At 36.2% G+C, this 21,437-nt stretch overlaps 1 protein-coding gene across 1 annotated transcript; it reads left to right on the top strand.

Annotated features, from left to right (window-relative positions):
* The first annotated feature begins 513 nt into the window (after positions 1–513).
* LOC140866373 (auxin-induced protein 15A-like) lies at positions 514–1,101 on the top strand. The gene has a single exon (XM_073271350.1). It carries the CDS (start codon positions 597–599, stop codon positions 864–866), a length of 270 nt encoding a protein of 89 aa, XP_073127451.1. The 5' UTR covers positions 514–596; the 3' UTR covers positions 867–1,101.
* Positions 1,102–21,437: the final 20,336 nt, after the last annotated feature.

The following is a 21,437-nucleotide window of genomic DNA, read 5'->3' as shown; positions in this document are numbered from 1 at the left end:
AAAACTGCAATTTTGGTCCTGTATGTTTGTCAATTTGCGATTTTGGTCATCTGTGTTTTCATATTTCAGTTTTAGTCCTGCATGTTTCGATTTTTGGCAATTTCGATCCATTTTCTTCGAAAATGCCGAAGTGACACTGTATACGTCAGCTCCACATCAGCATTACATTGGTGCCACATCGAAAAAGGACTAAAATTGCAAAAAAAAAAATAAAGATACCGGACTAAAACTGAAATCTAAAAATATAGATGATCGAAATCGCAAAATAACAAACATACAGAACCAAAAAAACCATTTTTTCTATATATACACACAAATTAATATAATTCATCATGTTACATGGCATCTCTAATTGTTGCTTCCCTAATTAAAGTGGTAGGCCACAGTGTCTTGCAACAGTTTAGTCAAAACCATGTGATTACATGCCATTTTCCTCACTTAATGTGTCGCCCAACTTCCTTATCTACTCAACTTCCCACCCTTGGATAACTCAATTCAAGGCTTAGACTTTCTCTCCATATTCGAATTCGTCCCGATTGACATATTTTCGCAAGAGATTTTGCCATCTACACTAGTCTCCATATTAAATTACCAAGATGGGAATCAAGTCGAAAGCCAAGGGAAAACTACGTCCCGACTCGACGGCAAGTACTCACGATGTCCCCAAAGGGCACTTTGCGGTGTACGTAGGTGAATCGCACAAGCGGTTCGTGGTGCCGATATCCTATCTGAACCAACCATCGTTCCAAGAACTGCTGCATTGGGCGGAAGAAGAGTTCGGGTATCATCACCCCATGGGCCATCTCACCATACCGTGTACCGAAGATTATTTTCGAAATCTCATTGCCTTGCTAAATTCATCGTAAGGATATTTTGATCAAGATATATTAGCTAGCTAGTATGTAATAATCTTTTCTTCTTCTTTTCTTTTTTTACCATGTAAGATTCTTGTAGGTTTGAGTTTTTTATTTTCTTTGTCATTTTCCAATTTGGTAGTCCATTGTTTCATCTGTAAAGTCGTTGGATTATTTAGTGTAATGGTGAAGCAATCGTGATCCAAATTCCGATTTTGAGGTTGAGTACTGAAATATATCATGTGGGAAAGAATTGTAAATCAAATTAATTAGGTTGAATGCGACATTTCTTTAGAAATCAATCTTCTCTTGATATCCCTAAATCTTTAGCAAGTGAATAAAGATCATATATTTCATTATTTTATGTATTTTTATAAAATATGGAAAAGAATATTATACTATAATGTATAGTAGAGACTAGAAAGATCATGGCAAATAACTGTATATATACGTTGTGTTGGAAAGAATCATTTTACTGTACGTAGGTAACAGCTTGGTAGCACTTTCACACATCACATTATCTCTCATTAAAAAAATGAGTTTCCATCAAAATTTGTAAACGATCAAATTAAATATATATGGTGTTGGGTGCAGTAATTACTCGGATTAAGAAAACGATTGAAACATAATTTTTGAGTTGTTGTACAGATTTGTCATTATATATATAATCAGTTTTAGGTTTTTGTAAAACGGCAATCTCTTATTCCTAGCTAACAGTCGGTACTACTAGAGTCAATATCACATGCATGTTCGAATTTCATTAATCACAATAAGTGCAAATACTAGGAGGGGATTATTTGATCACAATTATAATTGTCTTTATAATTAAGAGAGCAATTGAAACGTGAACTCAGGTTGTTGCACGGGTTAAAATGCTAGAGTTACATTGTTACCACCCATATATAATTTTGGTAAAACAATAACCAATTGATCAAGTCCAACCACATGAATATCCAAAATGTACATTATAATTAAATTTATTTTAACTTTTATTTTAAACGGCAATTTCTTTTATTGCATGATGAATGAAATTGCAATTTTGATAAGAATAACTTTCTTCTCTCCATTTCATTTTCATCGACTCTTAATTTGAAATATTGAGAAGATCCATTTTTGTTAATCTGAAAAGAACAATTACTCGAGCTGATGCCAATGAATCATGTGCCAAATTTTATAAACAAAAAATGTATTTTCCCACTAATTTTAATTTTATACGAGCGGCCTTATGCATGCGCAATGCTTACACGGCCCTTTGTTGTGTATAATATAATATTTTCTTGACTTAAGTAAAGAACGAATATATCTTATATTTTAATAATGTGTTGGTTTACAAATATTTTAGTTACGGGTGAGACTGAGATTTGTAGTAATAGATAGTCAAACTAATGATGATAATTAATTAGAAAATTGTTATTATTTCAATTATATTTTTTATCGGATGTGATTTTTGTTAAGAAATAATTACTGAAATTTTGGTAATTTATATGTTAAGTATGATAATCTATATATTATTTCCCGTGGTTAAGTCATCGCGATATTATAAAAGTATGCGATGGATTATAAGCAACGGATATTTCCATCGTTAATCTTCAAGTACTTTGTAGTGACATCGTTATGAAAAAATGGTGCTATGGTCGTTTTGTTTGGTGTTGACGCTGAGCTATCATATGTATCAGAAATGTTATATTTACATTGATGATAACACAAACGTTTATGTACGTCTTCTAAGATTATAAAAGTACCCTAGCTAAATATATATTTGAAATGAAAGTGTACATATTTAGGGTAGTTTTATAAATAACAATATATAACTGTACGTGTAACCCTAATTGTATATGTAGCATAATTCGAAATATATATATATATATATATATATATATATATATATATATATATTATATATATATATATATATATATATATATATATAGATTTGTTATGGTGCCCACCAGCCATGCCTAACTCCGTGCCCACCATGTACAATAATTGAGTTGACCAGTACAATAGGTGTGTTGACTTGTACATGGTGGGCATGGAGTTGGGCATGATTGGTGGGCAGCATAACAAGACTCATATATATATATATATATATATATATAAATAGTTTTGATATGATGAGCACTCATTATGTGTACTTATGTGAGCATCGACTGATATGACATCTACCTATCGGAGATATTATCCTGAATAAGTAGGCAACCACATGAGCATCATGAGATGTTTAAGCAAATATATTCTTGTAGAACTTCATTTCAAATTTAAATTTTGACGAAATGTTCGAATGAAAATCTCATAGATGCTCTTTTAAAGCATGTCAAAATTATATATATATAATACAATTTTTATATATATATATATATATATATATAATTTAATATTTTGAGGGTATCATTATAATATATTTGGTGTTCATACTGCGCTATAAAAAATGTTTTTACATATATATATATATATATATAATATCCTGACAAGTGACAAGCCTAATTATATTAAATTTTGAAAAAGTTGTACATTTTTTTTAAAAATATATAATTTATAAAAGGGGACCTTTTTAGAGTTTAAGTGGCATGTGACCTTGCCCACAAAAATCTAGATAAATAAATCCGATCTTTTACGCAAGGCCACACAGAATTGATGGATCAATAATAAATGTTATTATATATATAAATAAATATATTTCAGAGCATCCAATAATTTGCAAATTGCATCAAATAGTATTTGGATACCTATAATATTCAATTAGAGGCCCACATGTAGTAAGTACTTCAAAGGACATTGCATATGTCCTGTGGGGTTGAATGGGTGGGTTGGGACATTATTACCACAAAATGCCTCATTTTGCTTCCCCACAAACTCACCACCATTCAATGCTAGCTCTCCATAAACAATTTTCATCTATGAATATATATATATATATATATATTATATCAATCAATACGAGAATATATATATATATGGATATGAGAAAAGATAATTATTATACAAAAATCCATCGATAGATCAAGATATTAAAAATAAAAAATTAAAAAAAGGAAGGGACAAGATGGGCTTGTTAAGTGGATGGTTAAGTGGAAAATTTGAGAGTCCCACATTGGAAAAAAAAAACATGGTATGAGTGAGCTTATAATATGTTACACTTTATAAATGTGTAAGAATGATTGGTCAAGAGACTATCTCTCGCGCGCTCCTGCGCAGTGGGTGCAAATCAAGGGCCCGATTTGCACTGGAAAAGGCTTTGACTTGTGTGCAAAAGTACAAGCGCAACCTGGGTGCGTCGAATGTCGGACCGATCAAGGAAAAAATTCGAATGGATCCTTCAGGATCTAACCTTCCACCTGCCTGTCGAACTATTCTGTTTCTAAACACACTCCTTGAAGAACACTCCGGAGGGGAAAAATCGAAGCACACTCCGGGATGGTTCTAAGTCAATCACATTATGTGGACAAAATACTTGAGAAATACAATAAGGATGACTCTGCATTGGCTAAAACCCCGATAGATACAAGTCAACAACTATCGAAGAATCGGGGTGAGAATATCTCCCAATTAGAATACTCTCGAATAATTGGAAGTATGATGTACTTAATGAGTTGTACACGACCAAAAATAGCCTACGCAGTAAGCAAATTGAGCAGATTCACGAGTAATCCAGGAGCTGAACACTGAAAAGAAATTATCAGATTGCTAAGGTACTTAAGATACACTCGAGATCATGGGCTGCACTATACTAGATATCATGTTGTTATTGAAGTATACTAGGGGTGGAAAATTTTACAAAAATCCCGACCCGTTCCGATTCCCAACCCGTTTCCGTCCCGAATTTTTCCCGACCCGAGTGTTCGGAATTTTTTCCGACCCGATCAATGTCGGGATCGGGATAGGCAACCCTTTCCGACGGGATTCCCGACCCGACCCGACCCGAACCGACCCGACCCGACCCGACCCGAATATAAAAATAATTTTTTTAATAATATTTTTTAATTAAAAAATATTTTTTTTTAATTTTATGTTTTAATATTAATGTTTTATAATTATATACCATATAATTTTTTTATATTTATCTTTTTTAATATTAACATTGAGTTATAATTTTTTATTTTGTTTTTTTTATTATTATGAATAATTATATGTTTTTTTATTAATCAAGTAGTTGTTTTAGTTTATTTGTAATGTACTAAAAAAATGTTTTAGTTTTTTAATGGTTATATATAAAGAAATTTTAATTTATTTGTAATGTATTAAGAAATTGTTTGATTTTTTTCATAAATTTTTTTCAAAAAAATATTTTCTTAGAATATTTTTTTAAAAAAATATTATTCGGGATTACCCTCTCCCGACCCGACGAGATCCCGAACATTCGGGTGCCGACACATCTCGGGTGCGGGATCGGGAGAAAAAAAATATAATAATTCCTATCGAAACGGGAATCGGGTAAGGGGGTTACGGGACGGGTCCCGACCCGATTCCACCCCTAAAATATACAGTGATGCAAACTGGATATCTGATATGAAAGACTCAAAATCTACAAGTGGATTTTGTATTCACTTTAGGAGGTGCAGCAATTGCTTGAAAATCTTCTAAACAAACTGTAATAGCTAGATCCACGATGGAATCTGAGTTTATAGCACTTGATAAGTGTGCTGAAGAGGCTGAATAGTTGCGTCTATTCTTAGAAGATGTTCCAGGATGGGTGAAACCTGTACCAGCTATATGCATTCATTGTGATAACCAATCTGCGATCGAAAGGGCACAAAGCAAGATGTATAATGGAAAGTCTAGACATATACGTCGTAGAAACAATACCATTAGACAACTACTCTCAACTGGAGTTATCTCTATTGACTATGTAAAGTCAAAGGATAATATAGCGGATCCGTTAACCAAAGGGTTAAACAGAGAGTTAGTTGAAAAATCCTCAAAAGGAATGGGACTGAAGCCTATGTAATAAATTGATGCAAAAAAAAACCCAACCTATGTAGACTGGAGATCCCAAGAACTAGGTTCAATGGGACAACCTAATCGCACTGGTTTTGTGAGGACCTCGGTTCTAATCATCTAATCTCAAGCTAACAAAAACTAAGGACACAAGATTCAAGAATAAAAGCAACTATTTTTTTTTTATTTTTTTTAAAGAAATAGTGCCTCGCTCGATCGGTAGGATTCAACCGATCGAGCGAGCAAAGAAATGCAAACTCCCTGCCCGGATGATAATCCTGCGCCGCTCGATCGGTAAGATTCAACCGATCGAGCGGGCATGCAATTCCAAAAACAGAAACTTGGCCACAAGTCCATTGCTCGATCGGTCAATCTTTACCGATCGAGCGGTGACAGCTCTGAGCAGAAAAACAGCAGAAAAACTTGCCCAAACTCAAACCAAATCATGCAATTCCAGCATCAATCTAGTCTCATACAATACATGGTAGTTCTAGAGTCGTACAATAATCGAACTAGTAGAACATGCATCAATTCTAAGTTCTACAACATAGTACAAAGACGAGTAAAAATACAATCTAAGTTCGATTACATAAACGACAATCCAAACCACCATGTCCCCACTTCTATCAACTCAACCACCTAGCCATGAAATCTCTGACTCGGTCATGCCCCACCTGTTGCCAAGTACACATACAAACAAAGACAACAGCCGGATAACTCCAGTGAGAATAATTTTCTAAGTATAAGCAACAAACATGCTATAACATTCAATATATCAACTAATGATATATAATCTCAAACATGATACACAAATATCAGTCATGTACTTCAAGAAGGAATCTAAAATGAAATGCATAACTTTAAATTCTGGGATTATCAAGTATGGATAATCCAACGGTAATCAGTTCTTCTCTTCCTCTAATGGGATCCCGAGGATGAACTATCACACAGATCGCACCGACTCTCCACTCGGGGTGGATAGTGTATAATTCAATCCTCTAGAATCTGAAGCAACTATAGAGGGTTAAGTCGATCATTGCAGTAAATCGCTTGCCAATGCCCCCTACTATAATTCTCAGATCGTCTAAATCAAAAAAAGAATGAATTCAAATGGCTCAATATGAATGCAAGTGCAAAGCATAACTCATTCAATAATCCAAGTAATCAATTAACATGCAAGTATGTGATTTTTTCGGAACACTCGAATCAAGTCGGATTCGAGTTAATCATTCCATTCAAGTCTAAGTCATCTTAGACCTCTTCTCAAAACGTCGATGCTCCAAACCTGGAAACAACAACAATTCCTGAATTCTAGAATCTCTGATTATCTCAAATAAACTCAATTAAGATAAATTCGGGGCGTTACAGGTTTGGTAGATCACTGTGGGGGTTATCCCTAGTCTATTCCTATTGCAAACAGTGAATGTTGAGGATAAGCTTATTGCTTTTAATGATTCTGATGAAATTCAACATAGAATCACCTGTGTGAGAGAGAAGTGGGGCCATTTCGAAGGAATTGTAAGGCTCAATTGTAGACCCTCTTATAGAACCAAGCGTGTGTTCATGGCCAAAACGAACACAATGATGAGAACTGAATTGTATCAGGGAGAGTCCTGTATGAAGTATATCTTAGTTTACACAAACGGATGTATAGTTCAAAGACATCGCATCTACTGTCAACCACTGAATTATTATACTTTCACAAGGGAAGGTTCAAAAGGTAATGTCTACCTATCCTATGCAGGATTCAACTGTTGAACTTTAGCACGACTATATTCGTTTACCTTTCAATTTCCATTCATGTGGGGGATTGTTGGACTTTAGGCTATTGGGCTTTAATGTGAATGAAAATATGGACAAGTACTTGGGCTTGTTAAGTGGATGGTTAAGTGGGAATTTGAGTGTCCCACATTGGAAAAGAAACATGGTATGGGTGATCTTATAATATGTTACACTTTATGAAGATGTAAGAATGACTGGTCAAGAGGCTCTCTTTTGCGCACGCTTGCGCATGAGGGGTGCAAATCAAGGGCTTGATTTGCACTGGAAAAGGCTTGACTTGTGTGCAAGCATACGAGTGCGACCTGGGTGCATCGAATATCGGATCGATCAAGGTTAAAATTGCCTACCTAGTGTTGGCCACCTTTTGCTATTTTCTTTTATTATTTTTTGAAATATTTTTCCTATAATTTCGAATGGATCCTTCAAGATCTGACCTTCCACCTGCCTGCCTGTTCATGCTCCAACCGATCAGACTTTTGGTGCTTCAGCTGGTTTGGATTTTGGCCTTTCAGATCAGACTGTTGGTGCTTCAGCTGGCATGGCCTTTGACCTTTCAGATGGCAGTTTGTGACTGTCCATAGGGCATTCCGAGTGCCTATAAATAGAGGCAGTCTACAGTCCTTCAAACCATCAGTTTCGAATTCTCTTCACTTCTGAACTCGGTTTTCTGCTCGAGCTCTTCTGTTTCTGCTCCGTCGTGATACTGTTTAGGTAGATTCTCGGTTCGCCATTGTAGTTCCTTCGTGATAGGTTTCTACAAGGTTCCTCCATTGTATCTTGGGATTAGGGGTGGGCAATCGGATCGGGTAGTTCGAGTCCCGATCCAAGCCGAACCCGATCGGGTGGCAAATTCGTGTATTTTGTGTTTTTAATCGGGTTCGGGTAGTAATCGAACCCGATTTTTTTTTAGTCGGATCGGGTTCGGGTAGTATTTGACTACCAGAACTACCCGATCGGGTACCCGTTTAATATTATATATTTATATATATATATTAAATATTTTTTTTGACATGAATATATATTAAATATTATATTACCTATTAGTATTATGTTTTATATGGCCCAGCCCATTAGCTTTTCTACTTTGCGTGAGTTTATAACCTAGAAACTAAGAGGCTCACAAGTGATAATTGAGAAGAGAGCGGCCTCCCTTGTTCTTCCATCATGGATAATACACACACCAATACACCATCGATTCAAAGCATCGAGAGTTCAATTAATTCCCAATCAATCCAGTTTGAGTTTTTTATCCTCAGAAGTTGTTTATATACAAAAGCTTTTTCTCTTCTTTGGCTTGGATTTTGTTGTTGTTTCTAAAGCTTTCGTTTCTGGGTTTTTGATACCGGCGAGAGGCGGTGGTTCTTGACCGTCATGGCTAGGAGTTTTTCCATGTCTGTGTCATGTTGTTCTTGGGAGTACTGTGTGATGATCATATGTAGCAAGCGTTCTCTGATTAGAAGGATCAAGTTCTCAAGATGGTGATACTGAGATAATGAGATTAATATTACCAACTTTTTATACCACCAATAATCACTAGCTGCAAAACAAGAAATCATAGTACCCTAAACCCTTTGCTGCAACTTACAATATTTTCACATTTAGCCATCTTAAGCACTGTTACTCTTTACATAACAATTTAGCCGAAACATGGTCTAAAATCAAACAGCGTCTAAGCGGAAAACCGAACCCGACCCGACCCGAACCCGACATAATCGGTAAGGTATCGGTTCGGTTTCGGGTAGTGTAAAACACTACCTGAATAATCGGGTACCCGACCCGAATAACCCGAAACCCGAACAACCCGACCCGTGCCCACCCCTACCTGGGATACAGACGTCCGTATCATCCTCGAAGTACACTTCGGAGGGGACAAATCTGTTTTAAGAAAATTATACTAGTTACAGACCTCGGTTTGCTTAAATGTTTTCTTATTCGTTTCATTCATATTGTTCAGTATTTACATACTCGTTATACTGCTGAATTGTTATACAATCATTATTTGTTCATAGTATATTGTTTCTGTTATATTCACGTTTTCGAGTAGCATTTTGGGTAACATTAACAACCATTGTACTAACCAAATAAAATGAGAATTATTTGCACCAAAATCTCTTTTGAAATGTCTAAAATGTGTATTTCACCTGTGCAACAATTAAATAGGTGTCTAAATCCATGATTTTTTTTAAAATAAAAATTATATGATCTACTCCTGCCATAGTGTTTTTATTTTTTTGCACACGCGCATTTCGTGTTGTGGTTAAGAACTTAAGATACCAAAATGAAGCCCAACATTGTGTTGATATTTCATGTTGGATGGAGTTCTCATACAAGAAAATGTGATCTTGTTAAGAAATTTCACGATTTCTTGCTCAATTTTTTCGTGTGGAGCTATAAGATTATATTCTGATAGCTGTATTATGTGGATTTGGAAAATATTATAGATCAATAAAAATCATTTTTGTACATTCAGCGTAATGTTATTCAAATTTTGGTTTTTTAACCGCAACAGACGAATAATAAAAAATCACATTTATATAGTTTTTGGTTAAAGGCTAAAACGCTTGTTTTAATTTTCATTAGGGTGAAATATGTTTTTGACGATATTTTATATAGATTTTTGGTGCAAATAAATCAATAAAATAATTTACAGGACAATTTGATTATTTTACATATCTATATTGATATATTAAACACGAGATGTTTTTCCCGAAGAGCTCGTATGTATAATTTATGTGTGTGTGATATATATATACATATATATATATATATATATATATATATATATATATATATATATATATATATGCATGGGCGGACCCATACCCTCAATTTTTTATATAAAGTTTTATTATATACTTGTATCATTTATTTAATAAAATATGGTAAATGTCAATTCTAACTCATATTGATATTATATATTGAAAAATAAAAATATTTAGCGACTTATCAAATAATTATATAATAAATTATTATGAATTGATGAAAATGTTTTAACTTTTTTGCTCGTCTTTTAGTGATATAAATTATGTATTCGTGATTTTTTATAAATTGTATCCAATAATGGAGTTAGATTTTATTTTTATCCAAATTTAAATTTTCTAACCTCTCAATTTTTTAATGTGTTTAACTTGTATTTTTTATTTTAAAATTGTTCACAGAGATATTTGACAAAGTGGACTAAATTTAATGTATAAAAAATAAAAAAACTGGACAACCAAGCTACCATCGGGCGGAGCAACACATGGCTCTACTCTTCAGTGCGCCCCCCTGAACAAAATTTTTGGGTCCGCCTATGTACATATGTGTGTGATATATATATATATATATATATATATATATATATATATATATATATATACTCTAGGGTATAGGAAATCTGTGAGCGACGGGTTTTAGTGGTGCAAAAAAAAAAAACACTAAAACTCGGTACCAAGTTTAGGATTTTTCAGTTGCCCAAAAATATTTTCACTCCTCGTCTCCGACCACTAAAACCTGGTATCGGATTTTAGTTGTTTTTTTTTATTTTTTGCATAACTAAAACACGGTACAGAGTTTTAGTGGTCGAATACGAGTTGAACATCATTGGTTGGGTAGCTGAAAATTTCTCCATATATATTACTCATTTATTTATTTATTTGAATGAGCCTAGGCCCTAGCTACTTTAACAAAATTGCTCAGGGAAAATTGCAAATTTAGTCCTGTATGTTTGTCACTTTGCGATTTTGGTCCTTTATGTTTTCACATTTTAGTTTTAGTCCTGTATGTTTCGATTTTTGGCAATTTCGGTCCTTTTTCTTCGAAAATGCTGACGTGGCACTGTACACGTCAGCTCCACATCAGCATTGAATTGGTGCCACGTCAGCGCCACATCGGAAAAAGGACTAAAATTGCCAAAAAAATAAAGATAGCGGACTAAAACTGCAATCTGAAAATATTAAGGACCAAAATCGCAAAGTGACAAACATACAGGACCAAAAAAGCAATTTTCCCAAATTGCTCATAGGTAATTGGTCCAAAGAATCTCTATTAATCTCTGTATTATTAACTGAATCGAGATATATGGTCCCGTATTGATTATTTTTACAATCATCATTTTTTTAATAATTAATTTGTTTATAAATTTTTAATAATATATTAATTTTTTGAAGGATTTAATAATATATTATATAACTATATATAAAATTAATTAAATTATTTTTGAGTCTACTAAAAGCTATTTTAAAAAATTTATAGCTGATCAAAATTCATTTTTTGAGTTATAAAAAGATGTTTGATTCGAAAATTAAAACAATTATATGTGTTGTCTAATAGTTTTAAATTAAATCTGTCTTTAAATTTACATGACAAAATAGTAAGTTATTGTTTTAAAATAATTATGATCATTCAATAGTGAAAATAGAAAGTTTGTCGCAAAAGATTTACCTAATTCTGTTTGCAGGTTACTTCGTCAGCTCAAGCAAATTGTGTAAATACCGAAATCCAACTACATACATCAAAAGAGCTATCAAATTAAACATTAATATGGATCAATGCATGCTTCCGCTTAATCATCCAAATGATCTCGAAGATTCATTAAGGGCAAGTTCATGGGATTAATTCGGATTAGGGTTTCCAATTGGTCGAAATTATTTAGAAAAATGGTGGATGGATTAAAAAAAACCCCATAAATTAAATAAGAAAACATTAGAGACAAGGAAAGAGATCATATGGTATAACCAACGGCAAGGAATAGACATATGATTGATGAATATAAGCATGATTAGCAGACACCAGCATTGATTCATATTCATATATATATTTAAAACGGCCCCCCTCATTCCCTATGCCCGACGGTGCATGCATGCCTTCCAATTAGCGGAACTAGTTGCACCAATTTGCTCCTATATATATATCATTTTCAAGATGGCGATGTATAAACTACGTATGTCTTACCGGCGTAAGTCATATCGATCGAAATAACATATTCAATTATGTTGACAAGTGAATTAAATAGTTTTTTTTTTGGTATGTTAACTTGTTCAATTTTAGATTTTAATATCCACAAACTTTTCAAAGTTTGATTTCGGTACACTAACTTTTAATTTTTGACTATTTGATTTAATTTCTCACGTCCAGAAAATGATGACATGGATTTGGAAAATGATCATGTCAGCCTGCCACGATGATTTGATCAAAATAGTTTGAAAATTAAAAATTAATGTAATACAATTTTTGAAAATTTAAGAGACCAAAAATATTATTTTCCCATTTTGATGATCTTCTTGTGAAATAAGTAAAAGAAACTAAGGACCAATATAATTATACGGTATGAATTCGAAAAAAATTGCAATTTTTGTCCTTATGTAAGTTATGTTAGTCTCTTTGCAATTTTGATCATTTATGCCGACGAATTTAATTTTGTGCTTGCTATCTTTGCCTTTTTTTATTTTTCTTTTTTTCAATTTTAATAATTTTCTCATGTGACATTTATATTGTTAGGTTCCTTCGTTTTGGTGATAACAAACAATGGTTTATTAATTGTACTAAATCAAGCTGTCTTTGCATGTAACAGATACAAGTTCACTCAGTTAAAGTTTCAGAAGAAGTTACTCAACCGCTCTTAAATAATGTTTAGGATTGCTTTTAAGAATCACTTTAATTGAGTTTTTCTTGTTTTAAAAAAAAAAATTTACCCCATGTATCCAGAAAGTATCAAATTAATGGGCAATATTGGGCATGCATATGAAATCATAATATATATATATATATAACATAATTTTTTTTAAAAAAAGCCTTACTTGATAACTTCTTTAATTTAGATAATATCTTTAGTTCTTTACTGGATTAATATTACAATATATAATACAAGGATACCATATACTAACTATATAAAGTCATGCTAGCTACAATTTTAGATTTATCTAAAACACCAGCCATCTTATCAAACTAACGACATTATTTTACTAAATTAGCGTGGCATTTTCTTTACATAAAAACCCATGTCCCACTGATCAATTTTGTGAGACGACGAATCTTTTATTTGAGTCACCAATGAAAAAATATTACTTTTTATGTTAAATATAAGTAGATCAGTTAACTCATCTCACGAATAAATCCGTGAGACCGTCTCACAAAAAACTTACTCCTTTCTTTATAATTTATTTTTTCGTCCTACTATTCAATTTCAACATTAATACTTCTATTTAATTTTTTTTTTTTAGAAAATACTTATTTCTTAATTTATTTTTTTACGGAACATCCACAGAATGTGTAACGATCCAGTGGTATTTTATAATACACGATGCTTTTGTTAATTGAAGTATATAGTATACAAATAAGTAAAACTCCAAAGCTTAATCCTGAGAAGGCGATGCAGGAAATTTGATCTAGTATCATGAGATGGACGTAAAAAAGTATAAAGAATTGAAAATTAAGGCTTGAGATTTAAATTAAATTAAAAATTTTCATTCTAAAATATCTGTACTGTATACCTGCTAGCTTCACATGGAAAACCGTGGATGAGGTGCATCCAATATCTGTGTGCTGATTAATAACAGTTGGAGCCAAAATTAAATTGTACAGCACATGACTCCATGACTTTCAGAGGCGCCATCATCCTCCATCACAAACTTCTCAAATTTCGTGAAAAATACAACCAAATCCTTGACTTCTTATAGTACTGTAACGAAAGGAGAAATGTAGTTGGAATTAATTCGACTGTTTTGTCTTGTCATGTATCGACTAGTGGTGCATCAAGTATATGAGACCCTTTGACTTTGAACAGATAACATATCTCGAAAATTCCGGGAATTTGATAACTGTTTCAAACAAGACGATTGATCGTTAATTATTCCTGTCAAACGCTATTCATTTAATATTTATTATGATCACCCTTCATACGCCCTCCCACCTCTTTAGGCCGAAAAATCGAAGGAACCGCGATCATATATGCTTCCTGGAAAAATTCCTGAAAAATTATCTTGTATTTATAGACGGGTCATAGAACAAACCACCCCCGCGAAATCGGAAAAATTGGCCTCATACCTATTATATTATTTTTACTACCTTTAACCGCATGCCTAGCTTTGTAAGCACAGAACCAAGATTAGATTCTGAGTACTATAAAAGTGACCATGTCAAATTTTGATATCTTTGCTTCGCATGATTGCCGAATGACAACTTTAATAATTACGTACGTACAAGTGGGCTTCTGGTCCATGTGCTGATTCGTACAGATAAGAGAAATATATTTTTTTAATATCATATATTTCATGACAAAGGCCATGTTCTTCTTATTCTGGTAGACCCCCTTCTTAAGGTATCATATCATCCACTCCGTCCCCGAATCGATGCAATTCCGCCACATATATATATATATACACTCCTCCGTCCCAAATACACATCCATTGAATCACAATCATTAATATATATATAACACATAACACATAGCTATAGCTTCTTTGTTCATTGGAAGATCAAAATTAACATTAAACACACATAATTTTCATTCCAACACATTATACGTACACACACGAGCCATATATATATACATGGCGATTCGGTTCCCATCGTTGATTGCAAACGCGAAGCAATTTCACAAGCTTCAATCTCTCGTGAATAGGAACCAGCAAACGACGGATGTGCCAAAGGGACATCTGGCGGTTTACGTAGGAGTAGGAGAGTATGATGAGCGGAAGAGATTGGTGGTGCCTATATCATACCTGAATCATCCTTGGTTCCAAGATTTGTTGCATCGGGCGGAAGAAGAATTCGGGTTCAATCATCCCACGGGAGGCTTGACCATCCCCTGCACCGTCAATGCCTTCGTCCAACTCACGTCCAGGATTCAGCAAGAAACCCTTTAACTTTTTTTTCACTCATCATTTTTAATTTAGATATGTATATTAGATTCATCAACCAGGAATTCTTGTACTAGTATCATAAGAATCCGTTATCTGGAAATTTTAACTATTTAAATTACATATATATGTGAAATTTTTTAAAATTGTGATCATTGTTATAGCCATTAAACATTAATTGTCCATATATATATATATATACGCGAAGAATTTTCATAGTTTTCTCGCAAATCAGAAGGCCGCGTACGAATCAAAAAAAATATCAGAAAGCTATAAATCACAAAAAGATATTCGATTAGTGATTTTTTTTTTTTTTTCAAAAAAAAAAATGGAGGAAAAAAAAATCTAATCCGAATGTGGGAAACGGAGATGCTACTTCCCTAAAAGTGAATTCGAGGGTGAATATTTAATTTGTGTACATTTTTATATTTTCATAAATACTTAATTTTCATTTTCTAAAATAACATAACTTTGTCTAGTATTAGTATAATATTTTAGGGTGATGTTACATGTACATAGAGGATCACACATTGCACTTGAAATTACATAAATATCTTGAGTATATTTTTGAAATAGTTTTTTTCAAATAAAGAGGACAGATATTTTTGTAATTTCAGCACGTTAGGGAAATTATATTATTTTTTTGATAAAATCAATCTACGTTTATAGCACAAGCTTCACACAGACGACGCCATTGATGATGTTTGATAAAAATGAGTGTCCGGGCTATCAGGGTAGCAAGGTGGGCCTGACGAGATGACCGGGCTGGTAAGGATGGAATATGATTTATCCCTCCCTGACTAAAGTGATCTGCGCACAAGGAAAGGAAATAAAAGCACGTTAGTGGGGAGCCGAAAGGTTTTCCGGCGGGACCACTCCGATGCTTAAGTCAGACTTAGAAATAGAGTGGGATTTTTAGGCAAAAATGAATATAATTCTTTTGAGATTTTAGATGAACATACCTTTACTGATACCTGATCTAAGGTATTTATAGAGTTTAGAGTAAGAGAGTCACTCCGAATTTCCAGGATAGTGGCCACGATCTGGGTCGTGGGTGCAGAAGTTGCCCACGTTTACCTGTCACACACGATGAAGCTGGCAGGCTCGGAATAATGCCAATCGTGGGGATCATGCCCCTGAGAAATGGGTCTTGCTCAAGTCCTGAAGACTTGGTCTTCTCGGTCTCACGCCTCCCTCCAGGGTGAGCTACTCCCTTATATCTGAGCTATTAGTCCGACTTTATCCAACCCTGATGTTCCTGTTCCTCCATAGCCCTGATACCCCTGACTTCCCGGGGTATCACCACTCCTTCCTAAAATAGTCGGGCTAGAGCCCTACTCACTGTCCTGACTAGCCTCCTTGCCTTTCCATAGGTCTGATACCTCTAACTTACCGGGGTATCACCAGTCCTTCCTAAAATAGTCGGGCTAGAGCCCTACTCGCTGTCCTGACTAGCCTCTCTGACGCCTCTGCCTTTCCATAGGCCTGATACCTTTAACTTACCGGGGTATCACCACTCCTGCCTAAAATAGTCAGGCTAGAGCCCTACTCGCTGTCCTGACTAGCCTCCCTGACGCCTCTGCCTTTCCATAGGCCTGATACCTCTAACTTACCGGGGTATCATCACTCCTGCCTAAAATAGTCGGGCTAGAGCCCTACTCGCTGATCCGAGGTGTAGCTCCAAAGACACTATGATCCCGAGATTAGGCGGCAAACTCTTGAAATTCAAAATTTAAAAGCCAGTGTTGACGTCAGATGTGATGTAAGCCCTAGGATGCGAAGTGACGGGTCACCTTAATGGATAACGCCTTATGTCTTGTCAAGCACCCAGGCCATCATTGTCTGTCCTGCCCAATTCCCCAAGTTATCCCTGGCCACTCGATTATCCGTAAACACACGGCTCAGATTAACCCTCATGTGTTTATATATAATTCCTAGTCGTCTTCATCTCACACTTTTCTCCTCTTTCTCCTGCATCCCAGCGATCGTGCAACTCCGGCGATTCTCTCCCCCGTATTGCTTTCTTTCGTGCTTCGTCGCTCCTTCGTAAGTTCCCTATAAAACTCTTCTTTTCATTTTTCTCTTAACCTTCATTATGTCCGAATCTGCCTCTTCCACCTCCGGTGCGAATGCACGAGGTTCTCAAAGCATCGAATCCGATGCTTTACGTCACGATTCTCCCCCTCCTGTGTATTTTCCGCCATAGTAGGGGCCCCCTCTGTATCTCGCCTCAAGAAAACCCAACCTGGCCCTTCTAAGGGCAAGGGGAAAGCTAAGGCTACTGATACTGCCCTCCTTACTCCCAACCTCCGTCCTAACCCAGATGGCCCTTGGTTTTCTTGTAGTACCAGCACCCTTCGGCCGGAAGCTATAGAGGAGCTCCGGGCCATGGGTAACATCCCCCCCACCTACTCCATTATTATCCCTGGCCTCCTAGGCAGGGCTGACCAACCCCCTGAGGGATTTTATAATTTCTTTCGGGAGCAGCTTCGAAATGGACTCCGTTTCCCGATCCATCCTTTTTATTATAAGGTTGCTGCTTTTATAAGGTACCCTTGAACCAATTCCATCCCAATGCTTTCCGGATGATGGCCGCCACCTACGTTCTTTTCAAAACACACAACTTGGCCATTACCCCTCATATTTTCCACTACTATTATGCTTGTCGTTTTACCGAGATGACCTTCTTGTTGAATGCTCGGCAAAACTCTCGATTTTTAGATGACACCCCCTCCTCCTGGAAGGGATGGAAAGAGAGGTTCTTTTTCATTCAACTTCCTTCGGCCCAGACAAGACCCACCAATTTTTTGACAACCCTTCCTCCCCAGCCTTCCTCCCGAAGAATTATAAGCTGGAAGAACCATATCTTCGCTCCCAAGAACTGGTGGAAAACCAGAAGTTTCCTTCAGCCCCTCTCCTGGAGGAGAAGAGCTTGACTACTTATGGGCTGGGCGCCCGAGTAGTCGATCCGGTGGACCGAATAAATTGATGAATACGAGGTCCAGGCCCAGCCCTTGGTATGTGTTGCCGCCTCGCCCCTACGTGATTGGTTTTCTTTATCTATTATTTTTAATGTACAACCCTCATTTTATTTTATGCAGAAGGACCAGCCCCGAAGAAGAAGAAAAAATCCAGACTAATGAAGAAAGCTTTTGCTGAGAAACGGGCAGCCGAGAAGGTGGCTGCTCAACAAAAAATAGGAAGCCAGGGCTGCGGAGGTGGCCAGGAAAGCAAGAGTCCTCCAACTGGCTGAGGAACCCCGGGCACAAGAGAGCCAGACCCAAGAGCATCCCTGCTCCACAACTGATCCCGTGCCTGCCGCCTGACCGACTTTTGTTGTGCCTCCCGTGCTTCCTTTGCGGGAAACCGGGGCAAATGATGAGTCTACGTCCCCTGCTGCTGAACCTTTCTCCTTACTGGTCCGTAAAAGGAAAGATGTGGAGGAACCAGACATGGTCATTCTAAGTGACCTCGAAGAGGCGGCTCCCCTTTCTCCTTCTTTCCGACCCCTGGCACCATTTTACCAAGCTGCACATGGCTCTAGTCCCCTGGGTGCCAGGGAGAATATATTCCAGGCCGGAGCCTCCGGTCGGGGAGTACGGATGTCGAAGGACCTCCTAACCCCTGCGGAGAAACACCATCTCTATCATCAAGGCCCAATGTCAAATACTTCGAGGGCACCAACCGAATTATATCCGTAAGTCTACTTTTCCTGGCTTTAATGGTATTTCGATTTCCCTTTCTAACACCTGTGTTTGCAGGGGCTGCATATGCTAGTCGACAGCTATGAAGATGCAACCCGATTTGGTCGGATTGAGACAGACTGGGCACATATAGAGGTAGAAAGGTCCCGGGCTGCTACTGAGCTAAACAAAAAGTTGGAGCAAGATTTGGTGATGATGAAGCAGACTCATGATCAAGTGGCGTCCAGTCTTCGCTCTGCCCTGAAGACAGCTGATCAAGCTCTTCAATCTGCCCAACAGAATCTCGCCCGCTCGGAGATGGAACTGGGGCAAACTCAAGATGCCCTAATCACTGCTACTGCTGAATTAAGGGCGGCTGAGAACCGGGGCTACGGAGGCTCAGGCTGAGGCGACCAGTGCCAAGCATAAGGCTGAGAAGGCAGTATCGGCCCTGGAGACCCGCTTGAGATCAGAAGAAGATCTTAAGGCTTCTGTTCTCTCTTCCGCCGAATTCCAAGAAGCAGTGGTGAACAAGTCGTACTCCTTTTTTCAAACCGGCTTTTACAAGTGACGTGATCAATTTGAGGAGGTGGGTCTTTGGTCCATTGACAAAAAAGATTTTCCAGATTTGGACAAGGCCATTGAATCCCTCCCTGGTTCAAAAGGACCTGATGGGGCAGAAACATCTCAGCCTGGTGGAACTCCAGCTACTAGGCGAGGATGCCCTGACGAATCCAATAGTTTAAGCACATTTTTTGTAATTTGGGCCATATAAGCCCCTCCTCTTGTAACCCTTTATCATTAATGCTATTCGCCTTTTCTATTTTTCAATTGTTTAATGCCTTAATTTTCTATATAAATAAAGAGTAGATAATGCCAAAGGATTATATATGCCTTGGGCTTAAATGGGTGTCGGGGCATGGAACCTCCCGTGCTTATATATGCCTTGGGCTTAAAATGGGTGTAGGGGCATGGAACCTCCCGGGCTTATATAATATCAAGGGCTTATATATGTCTTGGGCTTAAAATGGGTGTCGGGGCTTATATAATGCCAAGGGCTTATATATGCATTAGGCTTAAAATGGATGCCGGGGCATGGAACCTCCCGGGCTTATATAATGTCAAGGGCTTATATATGCCTTGGGCTTTAAAATGGGTGTCGGGGCATGGAACCTCCCGGGCTTATATAATGTCAAGGGCTTATATATGTCTTGGGCTTAAAATGGGTGCCGGGGCATGGAACCTCCCGGGCTTATATATGCCTTGGGCTTAAAATGAGTACCGGAGCATGGAACCTCCCGGACTTATATAATGTCAAGGGCTTATATATGCCTTGGGCTTAAATGGGTGCCGGGGCATGGAACCTCCCGGGCTTATATATGCCTTGGGCTTAAATGGGTGTCGGGACATGGAACCTCCCGGGCTTATATAATGTCAAGGGTTTATATATGTCTTGGGCTTAAATGGGTGCCAGGGCATGGAATCTCCCGGGCTTATACAATGAAAAACTTTCTTGCATGAATGAATACCTTCATTAATAAACACTAATTACAACAATTACACAAAATATTTTTTCAAATGTAATGCATTCCAAGGTCGTTTGAGTAGCTGTAACACCCAGAAAATTTATACGTAAATCCGCATGCATAATTAGGAGAAATTAATTTTAAATAATGGTTAAATAAATTTATGTGTTATTATGTGATTTATATGCATGATTTAATTTATTTTAGCATTTAACCCGTTATTTTAGAATTTCTAGATTTTTGAGTAATTAATTGTTTTGATCGCGTAGACGGGACCATGGACGGGCGAAAAATCAAAATGTTTAGTCAAAAATATTTTATGAGTTTTATGAGCCTTAAAATAATATTTTAAGGTATTTTTTCAAGAAAATTTTAGTATTTAATTATATATTTATTTAAGGGTTGATTTTTAGCCAAAATAAGTCATTTTATTGACTTTTATTAATTTTTAAAATTAGCCTATTTATTTATTTCGGGATTTAAGGATTTTTTTATCAGATTATTATTATTTTTAAGAGTTTTAAAGATTATGTTTAAGGTATAATATATTTATATTAAGTAATATCTATTATTAACCAATTATCTATCCAAATTTAAACCTAAAATTTATTCTTTTAGCCGATCAAAAACCTATCAGCCGCCTCCTTCATCTTCTCCAAACTTTCTTCACGTTTCTTTTCAGAAAACTCAACCCCATAACCGATCAAACCTTGTTCTTGAATATTTTGGTCCGTTCGTCGTCCCGGAGCCTCGAGTATGCATCAATCATCGTCCAAGATTTAAAAGGCATGTCTAAATCTTTCACTTGGACACCATATG

This window comes from Henckelia pumila, chromosome 4 (genome assembly GCF_033568475.1).
Source record: "Henckelia pumila isolate YLH828 chromosome 4, ASM3356847v2, whole genome shotgun sequence".
In the NCBI taxonomy this organism is placed as follows: Eukaryota; Viridiplantae; Streptophyta; class Magnoliopsida; order Lamiales; family Gesneriaceae; genus Henckelia; species Henckelia pumila.
This window is presented reverse-complemented; position numbering and strand designations above follow the sequence as displayed.

What these genes read in the sequence shown, in the direction of transcription:
- LOC140866373 (XM_073271350.1), top strand. Translation starts at nt 597, where the DNA reads ATGGGAATCAAGTCGAAAGCCAAGGGAAAACTACGTCCCGACTCGACG.